General features: G+C 45.2%; 1 protein-coding gene across 1 annotated transcript; it reads right to left on the bottom strand.

Annotated features, from left to right (window-relative positions):
* Positions 1–6,331: 6,331 nt before the first annotated feature.
* Positions 6,332–9,993, bottom strand: HCAR1 (hydroxycarboxylic acid receptor 1). The gene has a single exon (XM_053589896.1). The coding sequence runs from the start codon at positions 9,398–9,400 to the stop codon at positions 8,369–8,371; it is 1,032 nt and encodes a 343-aa protein (XP_053445871.1). The 5' UTR covers positions 9,401–9,993; the 3' UTR covers positions 6,332–8,368.
* Positions 9,994–18,350: the final 8,357 nt, after the last annotated feature.

The following is an 18,350-nucleotide window of genomic DNA, read 5'->3' as shown; positions in this document are numbered from 1 at the left end:
CACAGCAACCTCAAACTCTTGGGCTTAAGCAATTCTCTTGCCTCAGCCTCCCAACTAGCTGGGACTACAGGCACCTGCCACAACACCTGGCTATTTTTTTTGTTGTTGCAGTTGTCATTGTTGTTTTAGCTGGTCCAGGCTCAGTTCGAATCCACCAACCTTGGTGTAGGTGGCCAGTGCCCTAACCACTGAGCTAGGAGCGCTGCCCTTGCCTCAGTTTTTCTATGTTTAGTAGAGACAGGGGTCTTGCCTTTGTTCAGGCTGGTCTCAAATTCTTGAACTCCCGTCCTGGCCTCCCAGAGTGCTAGGATTACAGGCATGAGCCACCGTATCCCGCCCAGTTTGGCCTTTTTGTTAGACAATTTGGTGGTATCTGTCAGGATTATGGTAAGAGCTAATACAGAAATAGAGTTTACTCTATGCTGGGCACTATTCTAGGTGTTTTCTTTTCTTTTTTTTTTTTTTGTAGAGACAGAGTTTCACTTTATTGCCCTCAGTAGAGTGCCATGGCGTCACACAGCTCACAGCAACCTCCAACTCCTGGGCTTAGGCGATTCTCCTGCCTCAGCCTCCCTAGTAGCTGGGACTACAGGCGCCCGCCACAACGCCCGGCTATTTTTTTGTTGCAGTTTGGCTGGGGCTGGGTTTGAACCCGCCACCCTCGGTATATGGGGCCGGCGCCCTGCTCACTGAGCCACAGGCACCGCCCTCTAGGTGTTTTCTATATCTAAACTCATATAGTATTAACAGCAACCCTCCGGGACAGGTATTATTCTCCCCATTTTACAAACAAGGAAAGTAAAGCACTGAGAGGTTAAGTAACTTGCCTAAGGTCACACAGCTGCTAAGGAGATAGCAAAGGAAGACTTTAACATCTTACTTTACATATTTATGTATTTGAACCCAGTCTGGCTCCAAAGCTCTTCGGCTCTGTGTGCAACACCTCTCTAAAATATACTTGTCTTGATTAATACATTGCGGTACATGCACCCCATGGAATACTGTTCAGTCATAAAAAGATGGAGACCACATCTTTTGTAATATCCTGGATAGAGTTGAAACACATTCTTCTTAATAAAGTATCACAAGAATGGAAAAGCAAATATCCAATGTACTCAATACTAATATGAAACCAGTAGATGATCCAATGCAGGCAGGAGTCAGTACACTATTCCTTTTCACCCATCCAGAAAAACTAATTTCAATTCAAGTTGGGGGGAGGGGTAACAAGGGAGAGGGAGGGGTTGGGATGCTGTCACTGAATGCTCATGGGGTGGGGGAGGTTAGCATACCTTTTGTGTATGGGACCCAACCACGAGATGAACTCTACCTAACAAAATCAAACATTTTGACCTGGTTGCTTGTACCCTCAAATTAATCTGAAATAGGCTTGGCACCTGTAGCTCAGTGGCTATGGCGCCGGCCACATACACCAGGGCTGGAGGGTTCGAACCCGGCCTGGGCCCTGTCAAACAACAATGACAACTACAACAACAACAACAACAAAATAGCCAGGTGTTGTGGTAGGTGCCTGTAGTCCCAGCTACTTGTGAGGCTGAGGTAAGAGAATCGCTTAAGCCCAGGAGTTGGAGGTTGCTGGGAGCTGTGACGCCATGGCACTCTGCTGAAAGTGACATAGTAAGACTCTGTCTCAAAATAAATAAATAAATAAAACAAAAATAAATCTGAAATGAATTTACTTAAAATTAAAAAAAAACCAACATACTTATCATTCCCCCCAAAATAAATAAATAAAACATTCTTGCCCTTTTTTTTTTTTTTTTTGAGACAGAATCTTACTATGCCGTCCTCGGTAGAGTGCTGTGGTATCACAGTTCTCAGGAAACTCAAACTGTTGGGCTTAAGCAGTTCTCTTGCCTCCGCCTCCGGAGTAGCTGGGACTACAGGTGCCCGCCACAACACCCGGCTGTTTTTTTGGTTGCAGTTGTCATTGTTGTTTAGCTGGCCCAGGCCAGGTTCGCCTCGGTGTATGTGGCTGGTGCCCTACCCACTGAGCTACAGGTGCCAAGCCATGTCATTTGACTCAATAACTCCACATCTAAGAGTCCTCCAGAATCTCCCCTAAAGCCTGACCCATTTGGCCAAAAATATATCATTCAGAATATTCAACATAGCATGGTCGTAATAGAGGAAAATAAAAAACAGATTGAACGTCCACATTGGTTAAATAAACTATATATGGATCATCTATACAATGAAGTGTAGCAAAAAAGAATGAGCTTGATCTCTGTGTTGTGATGTGGGGAGTTATTTATGATGAAAATACTTTGCAAAACAATATCTAGATCTAAACTGGTATGTATGTATGTGGTACGATCTTGCTTTTGTAAAATAATGCAAAAGACTACTTGTACGCAAAATGTAGATATACCCTTCATCCTGAAAGTTGTTATTTCCTGGAAATAAGATTAGGAGAAAGCAAAGGAAGACTTTTACGTCTTACTTTACATATTTGTGTGTTCTTTGAATTTTGATCAAAAATACATATGCCTTCTGCAAATAAAGAAAGATTCTTTTTTAAAAAGACAGGAATCTTACCGGCTTTTCATGCCTCTTCTGTAACAGAAGGATTGTGAACAGATCTTCACTCCTTGACCTCAGGTTGTCATAGCTGCAGCTTGGGTTCATTCCTGCCCCAATGGTCTTCCTGTATGTCTCAAATAGCTGACTTTTTCTTTTTTTTTTTTTTTTTTTTTTTTTTGTGATTTTTGGCCGGGGCTGGGTTTGAACCCGCCACCTCTGCCACCTCCGGCATATGGGACAGGCGCCCTACTCCTTGAGCCACAGGTGCCACCCAGCTGACTCTTTCTTATTGTGGGTCTTTCTCATCCATCCAGCTCTGCTCGAGTTCCCTTTCCCACTGACTCCCTGGCTGCTTCTTATCCATCCTTCAGGGCTACATTTGCAAGCCACTTCCTCTGAGAAAATTTTCCCTGTCCCCTAAGAAAGGAGGAGGGGCCCCTGGCTGCTCTTGTGGAACTCCATGTTTACTACTTTCACTGAAGTTACCCTGAATTATAATTTTATTTTTTCCCTCAGTTTCTACAGTGGACCCTGTTTGGTCAGGGACTGTGGTTTTCCTTTTTTGTTGTTTTTTTTTTTGTTTTTTTTTATGTTTATTTTATTTTTTTATTTTTATTTTTATTAAACCATAGCTGTGTACATTAGTATGATCGTGGGGCACCATACACTTGGTTCATAGATCGTTTGACACATTTTCATCACATTAGTTAACATAGCTTTTGTAGCATTTTCTTAGTTATTTTGCTAAGACCTTTATATTCCACATTTACTAGGATTCACATATACCCTTGTAAGATGCACCGCAGCTATAATCCCATTAATCCCCTTCCTTCCCCCTCCCTCCCGGGACTGTGGTTTTCATTTGTATTTCTACCACACCTCATACCGGGCTGGTGTTTGATTAATGTTTCTTTCTTTCTTTTTTTTTTTTTTTTGAGACAGAGCCTCAAGCTGTTGCCCTGGGTAGAGTGCTGTGACATCACAGCTCACAGCAACCTCCAACTCCTGGGCTCAAGCGATTCTCTTGCCTCTGCCTCTCAATAGCTGGGACTACAGGTGCCCACCACAATAGTTGGCTAATTTTTCATTTTTATTTATTTATTTATTATTTTGAGACCAAGTCTCACTGTGTTGCCCTCAGTAGAGTGCTGTGGTGTCACAGCTCATAGCAATCTCAAAGTCTTGGGCTTAAGCAACTCTGTTGCCTCAGCCTCCCAAGTAGCTGGGACTACAGGTGCCCGCCACAATGCCTGGCTATTTTTTGGTTGCAGCTGTCATTGTTGTTTGGTGGGCCCAGGCTGGATTCGAACCAGCCAGCTCAGGTGTATGTGGCTGGTGCCTTAGTGGCTTGAGCCACAGGCCCACAGGTGCTGAGCCTGATTAATGTTTCTTTCTTTCTTTTTTTTTTTTTATTTTTGGCCGGGGCTGGGTTTGAACCTGCCACCTCTGGCATATGGAACCAGCGCCCTACTCCTTGAGCCACAGGCGCCGCCCTGATTAATGTGTCTTGAAAGAGGGAATGAATGAGTGAATGAATCCTTACAAGGAATAGGGTACTGACTCCTGCCTGCTGTATAAATTATAATACAGCCTAATACACTGGAACTGCACATATATTAGGCCCAGGTGTGAGCCCATTTGTTTATTCTACTCCATCTCTCTCTCTCTCTCTACACACACATATATAACTTAGAGCCCTGGCTTTATGGATGAGCTCAGAAGGGCCCTGTGCTTGGTTTTATTGCTCTGGTGTTGCCATCTTGAAATCTTAACAGTTTTTGAACAAGAAACTTTGTTCATTATCATTTTTACCAGGGCCTGCAAAGTATTTGGTTCTTGAGCCCTTTCTGAGTTTATTCATTGTGATGATGGCATCTTGAGTTATTCTGGAAACCTCTGTGGATCAGAAGGTCCCAAAGGACAGCAACTGGGGACCGCGTATCATAGTGTGGCTAATTCCCCACCTTGTAGAACCTTTAACAGTTGGCTTAACCCCTTATGCCCAGAGTTCTATCCCCTCCCGGCAGCCCCTGCACACTAGTGAGTTCAGAATACATATTAAATGTCTAAGTTTTGATCAAAGGTAGAGAGACCCATTCTGGGACTAGAGCACAGCTTAAAGTGTTATCATTGTACCTCTTATTTTTTCCACATAATCCCTATAGACTATATGGTCTAGTATCTCTTCTAGCTTTTTTTTTTTTTTTGCAGCTTTTGGTCGGGGTGGGTTTGAACCTGTCACCTCTGGTATATGGGGCTGGCACCCTACTCCTTTGAGCCACAGGCACCACCCATAGCTTTTTGTTTTTTTGAGACAGTCTTGAACTTCTGTTGCCCTAGGTAGAGTGCAGTGGTGTCATCAAAGCTCACAGCAACCTCACTCTCCTGGGCTCAAGCCTCAGCTTCAGCTTCCTGAGCAGCTGGGACTATAGGTACCTGCTGCCACGCACGCACGGCAAATTTTTCTATTTTTAGTAGAGACAGGGTCTCCCTTTGCTCTGGCTAATCTTCAACTTCTGAACTCAAGGGATCCTCCCACCTTGACCTTCCAGAGTGCTAGGATTGCAGGTATGAGCCACCTTGCTCAGCCTCTTCTAGCTTTTATGTGACTTTTCCTGAAAGACTCTAATAGGGGAAAAAATATTTTTCTCTAAATTGACTGTTTTCCTATTTCAGATAGTTTTTAAAAAGCTTTTTCACCAAAGCTATGGTCTTCTTCCTTATAATTTCTGAAGAAACTTTTTGATAACATCTTTTTTCATCATATTCTGTGAACTCAGAAAGGGAAGCAAGTTTAGAATCAAGACTGGGTTTGGGGGTGGCACCTGTGGCTCAGTCGGTAAGGTGCCGGCCCCATATACCGAGGGTGGCAGGTTCAAACCCAGCCCCGGCAGAACTACAACAAAAAAATAGCCAGGTGTTGTGGCAGGCGCCTGTAGTCCCAGCTACTTGGGAGGCTGAGGCAAGAGAATCGCTTAAGCCCAGGAGTTGGAGGTTGCTGTGAGCTATGCGATGCCATAGCACTCTACCGAGGGCCATAAAGTGAAATTCTGTCTCTACAAAAAAAAAAAAAAAAAAAGACTGGGTTTGGCATGGGGTGTTGTGACTCGCATCTGTAATCTTAGGCCAAGGTGGGAGGATTGCTTGAGGCCAGGAGTTTGAGACCAATCTGGGCAACATATCGAGTGAGACCCCATCTTGTGTACCTGTAGTCCCAGCTACTCAAGAGGCAGCCTGGGCCACAGCATGAAACCCTGTCACTTTAAAAAAAAAAAAAAGACTAGGTTCAAGTTTTGGTTTAATTTTCCTTCTCTCTCCTCTCCTTCCCCTCTCCTCCCCTTTTCTTCCCTAGGGTCTCTCTCTCTGTTCCCAGTTAAAGTGCACTTGCCTCATCATAGCTCTCAGCAACCTCAAACTCCTGGGCTCAAGGGATCCTTCTGTCTCAGTCTCCTAAAGCAGCTGGGACTGTAGGCACCGGCTGCTTCTTTTTGTAGAGACAGGGTCTCACTGTTGCCCAGACTGGTTTGGAACTCCTGGCTTCAAGCGACCCTCCCATCTCAGCCTCCCAAAGTGCTGAGATTACAGGCATGAGCCACTGTGCCTGGCCAGATTTGATTTTTCTTTCTTTTTGTTTGTTCTCACCATTTTTTATTGAGATCCTCTGTTTACATGCCTGTCGTGTGCTTCTGGACATTGTAGCCTCTCTCGCATGGAGGGCAAAGTCACAGGAGCCTTTTGACTTGGAGTCACACACAGGACACAGACTTTTTAATCCATTTTTATTACAATGGACAACAAATGAACAGCCCAGAAGAGAATTATAATTAAGAATAGAATTAAAAGCAGAAGTGTGAGTTTTCACAGGTTTCTATTGGGAGGATATATGGTTCTTTTTATTTTATTTTTTTGACACAGAGTCTCACTATGTCACCCTCGGTAGAGTGTCGTGGTGTAACAGCTCACAGCAACCTCAAACTCTTAGGCTTAAGCGATTTTCTTCCCTCAGTCTCCCAAGTAGCTGGGACTATAGGCGCCCACCACAATGCCAGCTAGGATGTATGGTTCTTTTTGATGCTGATAAGAATTCTTGCTTTTCGCTCCTCCCCAGGGAGCTGGGGAGGAGGGGAATTCAGGCATGGTAATGGAGCAGCTAATTAGGTCTCTGAGCCCCAAAGGAAATAACTTCTGAGCCTCAGTTTCTATAAGTGTGAAATATGTTGGTATAATAAATCACAACATGGAGCACTTACCGCCAGGCACAGTGGATAATGCTTTACATTAGTTTATTCATACATTCATTTGGCAAATATTTATTAACTACCTACTATGAGCAGGAGCTTTTTCAGAGACCCAGGGTATAACAGTGAACAAAGTCCTTTCCTTTCAGGATTGTACATTCATTGAATCCACCCAACGACCCTTTGAAGTCAGCATTAATGTTTGACAGACAAAGAGATTGAAGCTATAGCCGATTACATAAAATCTGCCCAGAGGTCACACAGCTAGTAAGTGGTGGAGCTGGGATTCAAACTTAGATTTGTTTGACTCTCTGAAGCCTATGCTTTTCATCCCTGCTTCTGGAAAAAAAAAAAAAAAAATAGAGGCAGCCTCTACAGGTTTTTTGAGGCCCAAGAACTAGAAGATGGCAAGGTTCTTACATGAGGAGAATAGCCTGGGAATTTTGAGAGAGCATAAAAAAAGGAGTCAAGAACAACTTCCACCACTTTGTAGCTTAAGAGAGGAACTAAGTCTGGCTCAGAATTTTGCTCCATCCCCCCACCCCCAATTCAGGGCAGGGGCAGCCTGTCATTTCACAAAGTCATCTAGTTTTGAGGGCTCGGGGTACGTATCTTGGAAACTCGTGCATAAAGCAGTCTTGCAATAAGAGGGTAAAACTGATGTTTGCACAGAACAGTCTAGAAACTATATTTCATGAAAGGGTGAAAGTCCTCAACTTCTCTGGTTGCCACCTGAGAAAATTTGCTGTCACGTGAGAGTTGATTAATGACCCTCCAGGTAAAAAGAACACAAGCATCACGCCTGACACTAAATACAAATTCAGTGATTACTTAGAGAATAAATGAATGAATAATTTCAATTCACAGTCACAGAGCAAGCAGTCAAAAGCAGTTATACTGGACTCAGCACATCCCACTGGAGAAACCAGGGCAGGTAAACATATCCCTCAGCACCTTCTTAGAAATGCAAAGACCTGCAGAAAAATGTGGAGCTGGAAGAAGGTCAGAGCAGATTGTTTGGCTCTTATTCCTGGGCTGCCAGAGAAGTGAAAACAATGACAAAGAAATGCACGTATGGGACCCTGTGAATATGGAACCACCAGGACCAAGACGTCCCCATCAAAAGAGCCTCACACAGCCTGAAATAGAAGTATTGACTTAGCCCAGATTCTATTTTCCAAGAGAAGTAAAGATTTAAGGTCAGAGGATAGGAGATACTGATAACTCTTTAAGTTCATTAACTTAAAGAGATCACCCCCCAGAAAAAGAACATGAACCATTTAAACTCTTATACCCTATTTATTCAGCCATTTAAACTCACACAGGAGCTGTGCAATTGCTAACTCCCCCAACATCTCATATAATCCCTTACCACTGTAATTACATCATATAAATACAACTGACTCACTTTAGTCAACTGGGAACTTCCAAAAAACTATAGTCCTATGCGTTTTATATCCAACAGACTGAGGGTACAGCTCAGAAAGGGTGGCGACATTTTCAAAACCCCTACCCTTTAGCATGAATTAATTCTAAGTTGCCAATCTGTCCTTCTAGAAGTTGTTGGTCTGTTTCCTTAGTGCCATTCAACACATTTGGAGATCCCAGCGAACATCGGACCGGCTTTGGAAACTATTTGCCACACTGATGCAACTCTTGCGACAGAGGTCTGAAATTGGCATCTCCTCCGGCCTCGGTGTCTTTGAATGTCCTGGGTGCTTGGGTCTCAAACTGCGGATTTTGAGCTTAGTGTAGAATTTGGGAAATGAGGGACTTGAAAAATAATACACCAAGGGATCCAGCATGCTGTTCATGTAGGTGAAACTGAGGGTGACATGAAGGGCTACGTGGACAGAGGCATTGCAGGTGCTCGAGGGCATTGTCCAGAGGAAATATAGTCTGGCCAACACGCTAGGCAGGTAGCATGTGACAAACACGACAGCCACCACCATGATGAACAGAATTGTCTTCTTCATCCGAGTCTGTCTGGCCAGCTGCTGCCTCTGCTTCAGGCTCCAAACAATCTTGAAGGAACAGAACAAGATGATACCTAGAGGCAAAAAGAACTCCAGCTGGAACATGATGTCGTGCCAGCCATTGGCAGACTCCATGATGAAGCTCTCACAAGACACGGCCTTCTCTTGCACACACAGGTGGTTCTCCATTAAAAGGTACAGAGTCCCCAGGATGACCATGGTCCAAAGGGCACAGACAATGCCAGCTGCTGTCCGGTTAGAGATGGTGTTTACCATATGGTGGGGGTGGACCACCTTGAAATACCTGTCCACAGCCACCACCGTGAGGAAGATTATGCTCCCAGCCCTGTTCATGGCCAGCATGAACAGCACCACCCGACAGGGTATGTCCTCAAAAGCCCAGTGTCGCTGTCTGCGGTAATAGTCTGTCCGAAGGGGCAAGCAGACCACGAGGAGGAAATCAGCCACAGCCAAGTTGAAAAGGTAAATAGTGCTCGGCTTCCAGGTCTTCATGTGGAAGCAGAAGCCGCACAGGGCCAGCCCGTTGCCCAGGGCACCCAGCACAAAGGCCAGAATGAGCAGAGGGGGCATCACCCCAGAGATGGGGTCCCCCTCTATGAGGCAGCACGATCCGTTGTACATGACAGGAGAGGACAAGTGTCCTGGGAGCCGAGCGGTCCCAGAGTCCCCACAGAGGCACAGATGCTTATCTGAATGCTACCACTCACCCAGCTGCTGCAGGTCGGACTTCATCACCCCGGATGCAGGTCCCACCCAGGTGGGTGGATGCTGCTGGGGCACAGAGAAGAGAAACTCCAGCCAGGAAGCCAGAGGCCCCGTGTTGTCCCTTCTCTGGAGCCTGGGTCACAGGCTGCCTGTCTCCCCCAGAGGCAAAGCCTGTAGCCAGGCAAGGCTGAGAAAGGCGTGCAGTGTTGTCTAAGTGGTCACTTTTGGGAGGCAGCAGGCGGGTCCAATGAGATTCATGCTGTAAAGGAGTCGCTGGGTCCAGCCCCGCAATAATTTTTATTTTCAGCTTCACTCTTCCTCCTCAGACTCACTCTATGCTAGAGGCTGTGCAAAGCTACCCAGAAGGCATCAGAAAAGCGTGTTTGTCCTCCCTCCTGGTGGAGAAATACAAACATTTCCCGGAGCCGTTCTGGGCCTCTGCCTTCGCTTCCCTCCCCTAACCTTTGCCTGACTGGCCGTCCTCTCCCTCATCCCACGGGGCACTTCTGCGCCATGCCAGGGAGGGGAGGCTTTGCTTAGCATTGTCTCAAAGCCATCTCCTGCACCCACACCCCAAAATACAGCCCTCAAAAACTGGAAGGGTCTGTAGGAAATTAAAGTTCTAACATAACACTTGTTGGATGTTAGAAGCATTCTAGGAAGGGAGTTGCCATTTCCTCCCCCGCATTCCCACTTCCTTACTCTTTGCATGCTTCCAATGACCCAGGCCACCAGCTACACAACCAGCAAGACCATGAAATGGATCTCAAGGCCACTTCTTCTACCTCAGTCTCCATGAAACAGAGCCAGTTCCCCTGTCTGCTGGGAAGTAGAGCCCAGCACTGGTGCAAAGAGGCTCTGAGTTTCCCACTGGCTGCTCAAAAGAGCTAAACACCATGATATGTATGTTTTTAATTTTAATTATGTGCTGAGCCCCTAAATTGAAAATGTCCCATCAGAGTGGATGAGGCCTGGAGGAGTTGGTTAAGGAGTAAAATTAGACTGCGTGAGGAACTGAAGTCTTGGCTATAATGTCCTGCCCTTTGGGTTTAAGGATTATCTAGGGCTACCCATGGTGGTTCACGCCTGCAATCCCAGCACTTGGGAGGCCCAGGCGGGTGGATCGCCTGAGCTCACGAGTTCCAGACCATTCTGAGCAAGAGCAAGATCCCGTCTCTAAAAAATAGCTAGGTGCTGTGGTGGGCGCCTATAGTCCCAGCTACCTGGGAGGCTGAGGCAAGAGAATCACTTGAACCCAAGAGTTTGAGGTTGCTGTGAGCTAAGATGCAACGACACTCTACCAAGGGTGACTAAGTGAGACTCTGTCTCAAAAAAAAAAAATTAGGGATTATCTGTTTGTTCTGTGCCTTTCAGCTCCCAGTTTAGAACAGGGGTGTGTGGAGGGAGGGTGCATTGAAAGAATGCATATGCCTCCTTCTAGATGCTCATTAAAGCTAAATTCTTCCCATTGTACTGGACTCTAAGGCAGTTTACCATATTTCCTACTGCCCTGTCCTGGCAAAGAACACTGTCACCTCCCCGCCCACCTGGACTGATGTAACAGTTTCCTAACTGGTTTTCCTTCCTCTATGCTATTCTCTGTAATTCATCTCTCACACAATCTGATTGTTCTAAAGCACAGATACGATCATATACCTTTTTTTACCTAAAAACCTTCACTAGCTCCCTTCAATTGGCCAAGGAGGCAGACCAATGGCCTGTGGGCCATATCTATCTTTAGAAACCAGTTTGGTTTGGCCTGTATGTTTTTTTTTTTTTTTCTTTTGCAGTTTTTTTGGCCGGGGCAGGGTTTGAACCCGCCACCTCCAGCATATGGGGCCGGCGCCTTACCCCTTTGAGCCACAGGCACTGCCCAGGCCTGTATGTTTTTGAAAGCTATCTTCTCTTAGAAAACTGGAAGATGGAGCTGCATTGGACCAATAATCCCATGTGATAACAAACAGCAGGAGCTAAGGGTAGCTGCCCCATTAGACAGAGCCTGAGTTCTACAGCTTGCCACAATCCCCACTGCTCCCTATTACCTTACCTCTGGTCAGCTTTCCTTATTTACATGCCTGGTCTTTGTGGGATTTGGAGTTTGTCACCTCTACTCTAGGCTCACATTCCTTGGATTGACATACAAGGTTCTTCATAGGTGGTTCCCAACCTACCTTTTCAATATCACTTTCCTGATACTTTCTGCCTATACCCTAATGCTTAATCTCATAAATTCTAATAAATAAGCGTGTTCATTGAACATATACATCTAATTACCCCAATAATCTAGGAAGTCCTTGAAGACAAAGTCCATATTCTTGGCACAAGGGGCATAGAATAAAGTGGGGGATTAACTCCTACTTTTCATAAGAGCTTCTGGAAACCACTTGTATTCTGTGAGCCTTCATAATTCTGTGAGGAGTTAACTAACAGAGCTAAACTTTGTAGGCTGAAACACCCCAAGATAAGGCTAGATGGATAACTCTGAATACCTTCACGTGCTTAGGCTGGATTTTTTAGGAGATGGAAAATATTCTTTCTTCTGTATTATCAGATACCGTCAGGATTCTCGTAAACACGATTACTTCCCTTTTTTCCATGTGACTAACACCTGCCTTTCTTTTCTACATCCTTTCTGTCTCTCTTATTTCTTTTAACTGTGGAATTATCTGGAAGGCAGAGGATTAAGGAAGAAAAGATTGGTTTAATGTTCTCCGAAGTCTACTGATTTTTCATGTACAATCTGATCTTACTCTATCCTAGAGTCTTAAAGAAGATGGCATCTCTCTCTATTATGATACATACTCAAGATCATTTCTTTGTGCATCACATTAAAATTTATCCAAATATAAACGCAAAAAAGACCCAAGAGACAAATAAACCAGCTAAAACTATAAAGCTCTTAGAATCTTCAGGGGGGCAGCACCTGTGGCTCAAGGAGTAGGGCGCTGGCCCCATATACCGGAGGTGGTGGGTTGAAACCCAGCCCTGGCCAAAAAAAAAATCTTCAGGATGTTGAATTTGCCAGTCATTTCTTGGATATGACACCAAAAGCATAGGCAACAAAAGAAAATTAGACTATTAGATAGATAAATTAGACTTCATTAAAATTAAAAACTTTGGTGCATCAAAGGATACTATCAACAGAGTGAGAAGGCAACCCATGGAATGGGAGAAAATATTTGCCACAGGCTCACACCACTGTACCCAGCTAAGTTTTCTATTTTTTCTAGAGGCGGTCTCCCTATGTTGCCTTGAATGGTCTCAAAGTCTTGGCCTCAAGCTATCTTTCCTCCCCAGCTTCACAAAGTCCTGGGATTACAGGTGTGAGCTCACCCGACCAATATTGTGTATTTTTTCACCTGATAGCCTAGATGACTACCGAGTGACTAATGGGCAGGCGGGTGACACAGACAGAACAGATACTCTGGACAAAGGAAGGATTCAGAGGCCTGAGCAGATGGAACAGAACAGTGAGAGAGTTCATTATACCACTCAAAACAGTGTGCAATTTTAAACTTATGACTTGTTTATTTCTAGACCATTTTCAGATCATGGTTGACCTCAGGTAACTGACACTGTAGGAGGTGAAACTGCAGATAAGGAGGGACTACTGTGCTTAACAATAAGGTAGAAGAGGCTGGGCGCATGTGGCTCAAGCGGCTAAGGTGCCAGCCACATACACGTGAGCTGGCGGTTCGAATCCAGCCTGGGCCCGCCAAACAATGACAGCTGCAACCAAAAAGTAGCTGGGCATTGTGGCGGGTGTCTGTAGTCCCAGCTACTTGGGAGGAAGAGGCAGGACAATCGCTTGAGCCTAGGAGTTGGAGGTTGCTGTGACCTGTGATGCCACGGCACTCTACCCAGTGTGAGCTACTTGGGAGGAAGAGGCAGGAGAATCTTGAGCCTAGGAGTTGGAGGTTGTTGTGAGCTGTGATGCCATGGCACTCTACCCAGGGTGACAGCTTGAGGCTCTGTCTCAAAAACAAACAAACAAAAAAGAACAATAAAGTAGAAGAAATGGTTTAAGGCATATTTTCCAAAGTGTATTAGACATATCACAGACAATATATGAAATATTTTTAGGTGATACAGAGTAATGTATATACATACGTATTTTGATTTTATAGATACAGCTTATTTATTTATATATTTATTATTAGTAGTATTATTATTGAGACAGAGTCTCACTATGTCCCCCTTGGTAGAGTTCCATGGCATCACAGCTCACACCAACCTTAAACTCTTGGGTTCAAGGGATTCTCTTGCCTCAGCCTCCCAAGCAGCTGGGACTACAGGTGCCTGACACAATGCCTGGCTATTTTTTTTTTTTTTTTTATGGTTATCATTATTGTTTAGCAGGTCCAGGTCGGGCTTGAACCTGCCAGCCCCCGTGTATGTGGCTGATGCTGTAACCACTGAGCTTCAGGGGCTGAGCCTATATTTATTATTTTTTTAATTAATTATTATTATTATTTTCTTTTGAGACAGAGTCTCATTCTGTCACCCTGGGTAGAGTGCATGGTGTTATAGCTCATAGCAACTTCAAACTTCTGGGCTCAAGCCATCCTCTTTCCTCAGCTTCCCAAGTAGCTAGGATTACAGATGGCCATCATAATACCCAGCTAGTTTTTCTATTTTTAGTAGAGATGAGGGAGGGTCTTACTTTTGCTCAGGCTGGTCTTGAACTGCTAAAGTTAAGCAATTCAGCCTCCTTGGCCTCCCAAAGTGCTAGAATTACAGGTATGAACCACCACTCCCATCTATTTATTTATTTATATTTTAGACAGAGTCTCACTTAGTTGCCCAAGCTAGAATGCTTTGGCCTCTGCCTAACTCACAGCAAAACTACTGGGCTCAAGTGATCTTCCTGCCTCAGCCTCCAGAGTAGCTGGGACTACAGGTGCCTGCCACAATGCTGGCTAATTTTTTTTTTTTAGTAGAGATAGATGTCTTGCTTTGCTCAGGCTGGTCTTGACCTCCTGAGCTCAAGCAATCCTTCCACCCTGGCCGCCCAGAATGCTAGGATTACAAAAATGAGCCACAGGTATGACTTTATTTTAATATGCGTAGAAAAACACAACTCAGCTTGGCACCTATAGCACAGTGGTTACAGCTCCGTCCACATACACCCAGGCTGGCAGGTTCGAACCCAGCCCAGTGCAGGTAAACAACAATGACAACTACAACAAAAAAATAGCCAGGTGTTGTGGTAGGCTCCTGTAGTCCCAGCTACTTGGGAGGCTGAGGCAAGAGAATCACTTAAGCCCAACAGTTGGAGGTTGCTGTGAGCTGTGACGTCACAGCTCTCTACTCAGGGTGACAACTCGAGACTCTGTCTCAAAAAAAAAAAAGAAATAATGGTGCCTGTGGGTCAGTGAGTAGGACCGGTCCCATATACTGAGGATGGCAGGTTCGAACCTGGCCCTGGCCAAACTGCAACAACAAAAAAAATAACCAGGCACTGTGGTAAACACCTATAGTCCCAGCTACTCAGGAGGCTGAGGCAAGAGAATCGCTTAAGACCAAGAGCTGGAGGTTGCTGTGAGCTGTGACACACTGGCACTCTACCAAGGGCGATAAAGTAAAAAAAAAAAAAGAACTTGTCTCTACAAAACATTTACAAATTAGCTGGGTATGGTGGCACATGCTTGTAGTGCTAGCTACTTGGGAGGCTGAGGCAGGAAGATTGCTTGAGGTCAAGGCTCCAGTGAGCTATGACAAATTTCTCATCCTCTTCCTCATATTCCACATAAGATAAAGGAAACTGTTACCACCATCCACCAAATAGATCAAGCCAGCAGTGTGGTTTTCCTCTTCTTCCCCACTCAACTACAATCCACAATCTGTTGGTCATATATCCCAAATGTCCCTCCACTCACATTGCTACCACTTTGGCTGGTCCAACATTTTGGAGAAAAGCAACTGCCTTGGGCGGCGCCTGTGGCTCAGTCGGTAGGGCGCCGGCCCCATATACCGAGGGTGGCGGGTTCAAAGCCAGCCCTGGCCAAACTGCAACCAAAAAATAGCCGGGCGTTGTGGCGGGCACCTGTAGTCCCAGCTACTCGGGAGGCTGAGGCAAGAGAATTGCTTAAGCCCAGGAGTTGGAGGTTGCTGTGAGCTGTGTGAGGCCACGGCACTCTACAGAGGGCCATAAAGCGAGACTCTGTCTCTCCAGAAAAAAAAAAAAAAAAAAATTCAAATCTGATGACGTTACTCACCTGGGCATCACTCCAGGGCCTTCTCATTGGGGAATTCAGTATAGTTGGCCAAACACTCCAGGGACTGGCCTTGGCAGGGAATTTAGTATAGTTGGCCAAACAACACCTCCACCATGAGCCCTAACTGTGTTTGGTGTTTACAGGCTATCTTACAGGAACCTCTGGAGACACTCTTCCTCCTGGCTAGGGCTGTTTTAACGCTTCTTTTGTAGGCCTTAGCCTAAACCAATACTGTCTTCACAACTCACTGTAACCTCAAACTCCTGGGCTCAAATAATCCTCTTGCCTCAGCTTCCTGAGTACCTGGAATTATAGATGTGAGTTACCATAGCCAGCTAATTTTAAAAAATCTTTTTATAGGATGGGCTCATGCCTTGTAATCCTATCACTCTGGGAGGCCAAGCAGGTGGATCGCTTGAGCTCAGGAGTTCAAGACCAGCCTGAGCTACAGGGAGACCCCCCATCTCTAAAAATAGCCAGGCACTTTGGCAGGCATCTTTAGACCCAGCTACTTGGGAAGCTGAGGCAAGAGAATCACTTGAGCCCATGAGTTTGAGGTTGCTGTGAGCAGTGAGCCACGTTACTCTACCAAGGGTGACAAAGTGAGGTCCTGTGTCCAAAAAAAAAAAAACAAGTTTTTTTTTTTTTTAGGCCAGGTGAGGTGGCTCACTCCTATAATCCCAGCACTCTGAGAGGGCGAGGTGGGTGGATTGTTGAGCTCACAAGTTTGAGACCAGCCTGCTCAAAAAGCAACACCCCCCCCAAAAAAAAAAAAAAGCAACACCCCCCATCTCTACTAAAAATAAAGAGTTGGAGGTTGCTGTGAGCTGTGATGTCACAGCACTCTACCCAAGGCAACAGCTTAAGACTCTGTCACCAAAAAAAAAAAATTTTTTTTTTTGTAGAGACAGGGATTGCACTGTATTGCCCAGGCTGGTCTCAAACTCCTGGCCTCAAGTGAACCTCCCACCTTGGCTTCCCTAAATGCTGAGATTGTAGATGTGAGCCATCATGCATGGCCAGAACTTTCTAAAGTGATGGAAACATATACATGTCACTATTGAGTTCTTGAAATGGTGTGATAGGAACTGAGTTTTTAATATTATTTAATTTTAATTAACTTGGGTGGTGCCTGTGGCTCAGTGAGTAGGGTGCCGGCCCCATATACCAAGGGTGGCCAGTTAGAACCCGGCCCTGGGCAAACTGCAAAGAAAAAATAGCTAGGTGTTGTGGCGGGCACCTGTAGTCCTGACTACTCAGGAGGCTGAGGCAAGAGAATCATGTAAGGCCAGGAGCTGGAGGTTGCTGTGAGCTGTGACACCACAGTACTCTACTGAGGGCGACAAAGTGAGACTCTGTCTCTAAAAAAAAAAATTAACTTAAAATTTAAAAGCCACATGCGGTTTGTGGCTAACCCCAACTTCCAACATTCCTGTGACTTTCCCTCCCTAGTTTGGGTCCCTTCTGTGCTTTCTCTGCCACAGACACACTTACCATGCAGTACTGTAATGATTTACATGTGTCTCTCCAGCACATAACCCAACACCTGGCACCAAGGGACATTCAGTAAGTATGCCTTGAATAAATAAATAAACTGGTCCACAAATGATTCCAGGCCTCCTCTGTTTACTTATCCTGGCTGTGAGGAGATGCTACGGAACAGGAAGGGTGGATTGAAAGAACTTGGAGACACACCCGCCCGGTCTATCTAGCATGAGCTCGGGGCTCTTGGACCCTGTTGTGCCACCTACTCTGATGCTTTATAAGATAGAATTTCACTTTATACATGACAAGGACAGGAAGTGAATATTCCTTCGGGAGCATCGAACAGGTGGTGGGAAGAAAAACTGTCTGTTTGGTATGAATTCAGGGGCTGTTTCCTTAAAACTCCTTCCCCATTGAGGGGCCTGAATATGTGACTGCTTTAGCTTCCTGAAATTACCACAAATGTGGTGGTATAAATAATTCCCTCATGGTTCTGGAGGCCAGCAGTCTGAAATCAAGGTGTCAACTGTTTCTTCTATACGCTCTAGGGAGACTTAGTCTCTTTCCTTGACTTATAGCTGCATCCACCCCAGTCTCTGTCTCTTCATGTGTCTTTTATAAGGATAATTGTCCTTGGATTTAGGGCCCAGATAATCCAGAATCATCTCATCTAGGGATCCTTAATTTAATTGCATCTGCAAATACTCTTGCCCAAATGAGGTCATATTCATAGTTTCTGAAAGACAGTACATAAACATGTATGGGTGGGGGCACTACTTAATATAGTACAGAGACCCACCAACTGACCTACCTTCCTTCCTTCTTCCCTTCCTCCCTTCCCATCTTTCCTTCCTTCTTTCTTTCTTTGACAGGTTGTCACTCTGTCACCTGGGCTAAAGAGCAATGGTGTCATCATAGCTCACTGAAAAATCAAACACCCAGGGATCCTCCTGCCTCAGCCTCCTGAAGAGCTGGGACTACAGGTGCCCATCACCACGCCTGGCTAATTTTTCTATTTTTAGAAGAGTTGGGGTCTTGCTCTTGTTCAGGCTGGTCTCAAACTTTTGTCTCAGCCTCCCAAGTAGCTGGGATACAGGTGCCCACTATCAGGCCTAGCTATTTTTAGAGATGGGGTTCAGTCTGGTCTTAACCTCCTGAGCTTA

This window comes from Nycticebus coucang, chromosome 4 (genome assembly GCF_027406575.1).
Source record: "Nycticebus coucang isolate mNycCou1 chromosome 4, mNycCou1.pri, whole genome shotgun sequence".
Taxonomy (NCBI): Eukaryota; Metazoa; Chordata; class Mammalia; order Primates; family Lorisidae; genus Nycticebus; species Nycticebus coucang.
This window is presented reverse-complemented; position numbering and strand designations above follow the sequence as displayed.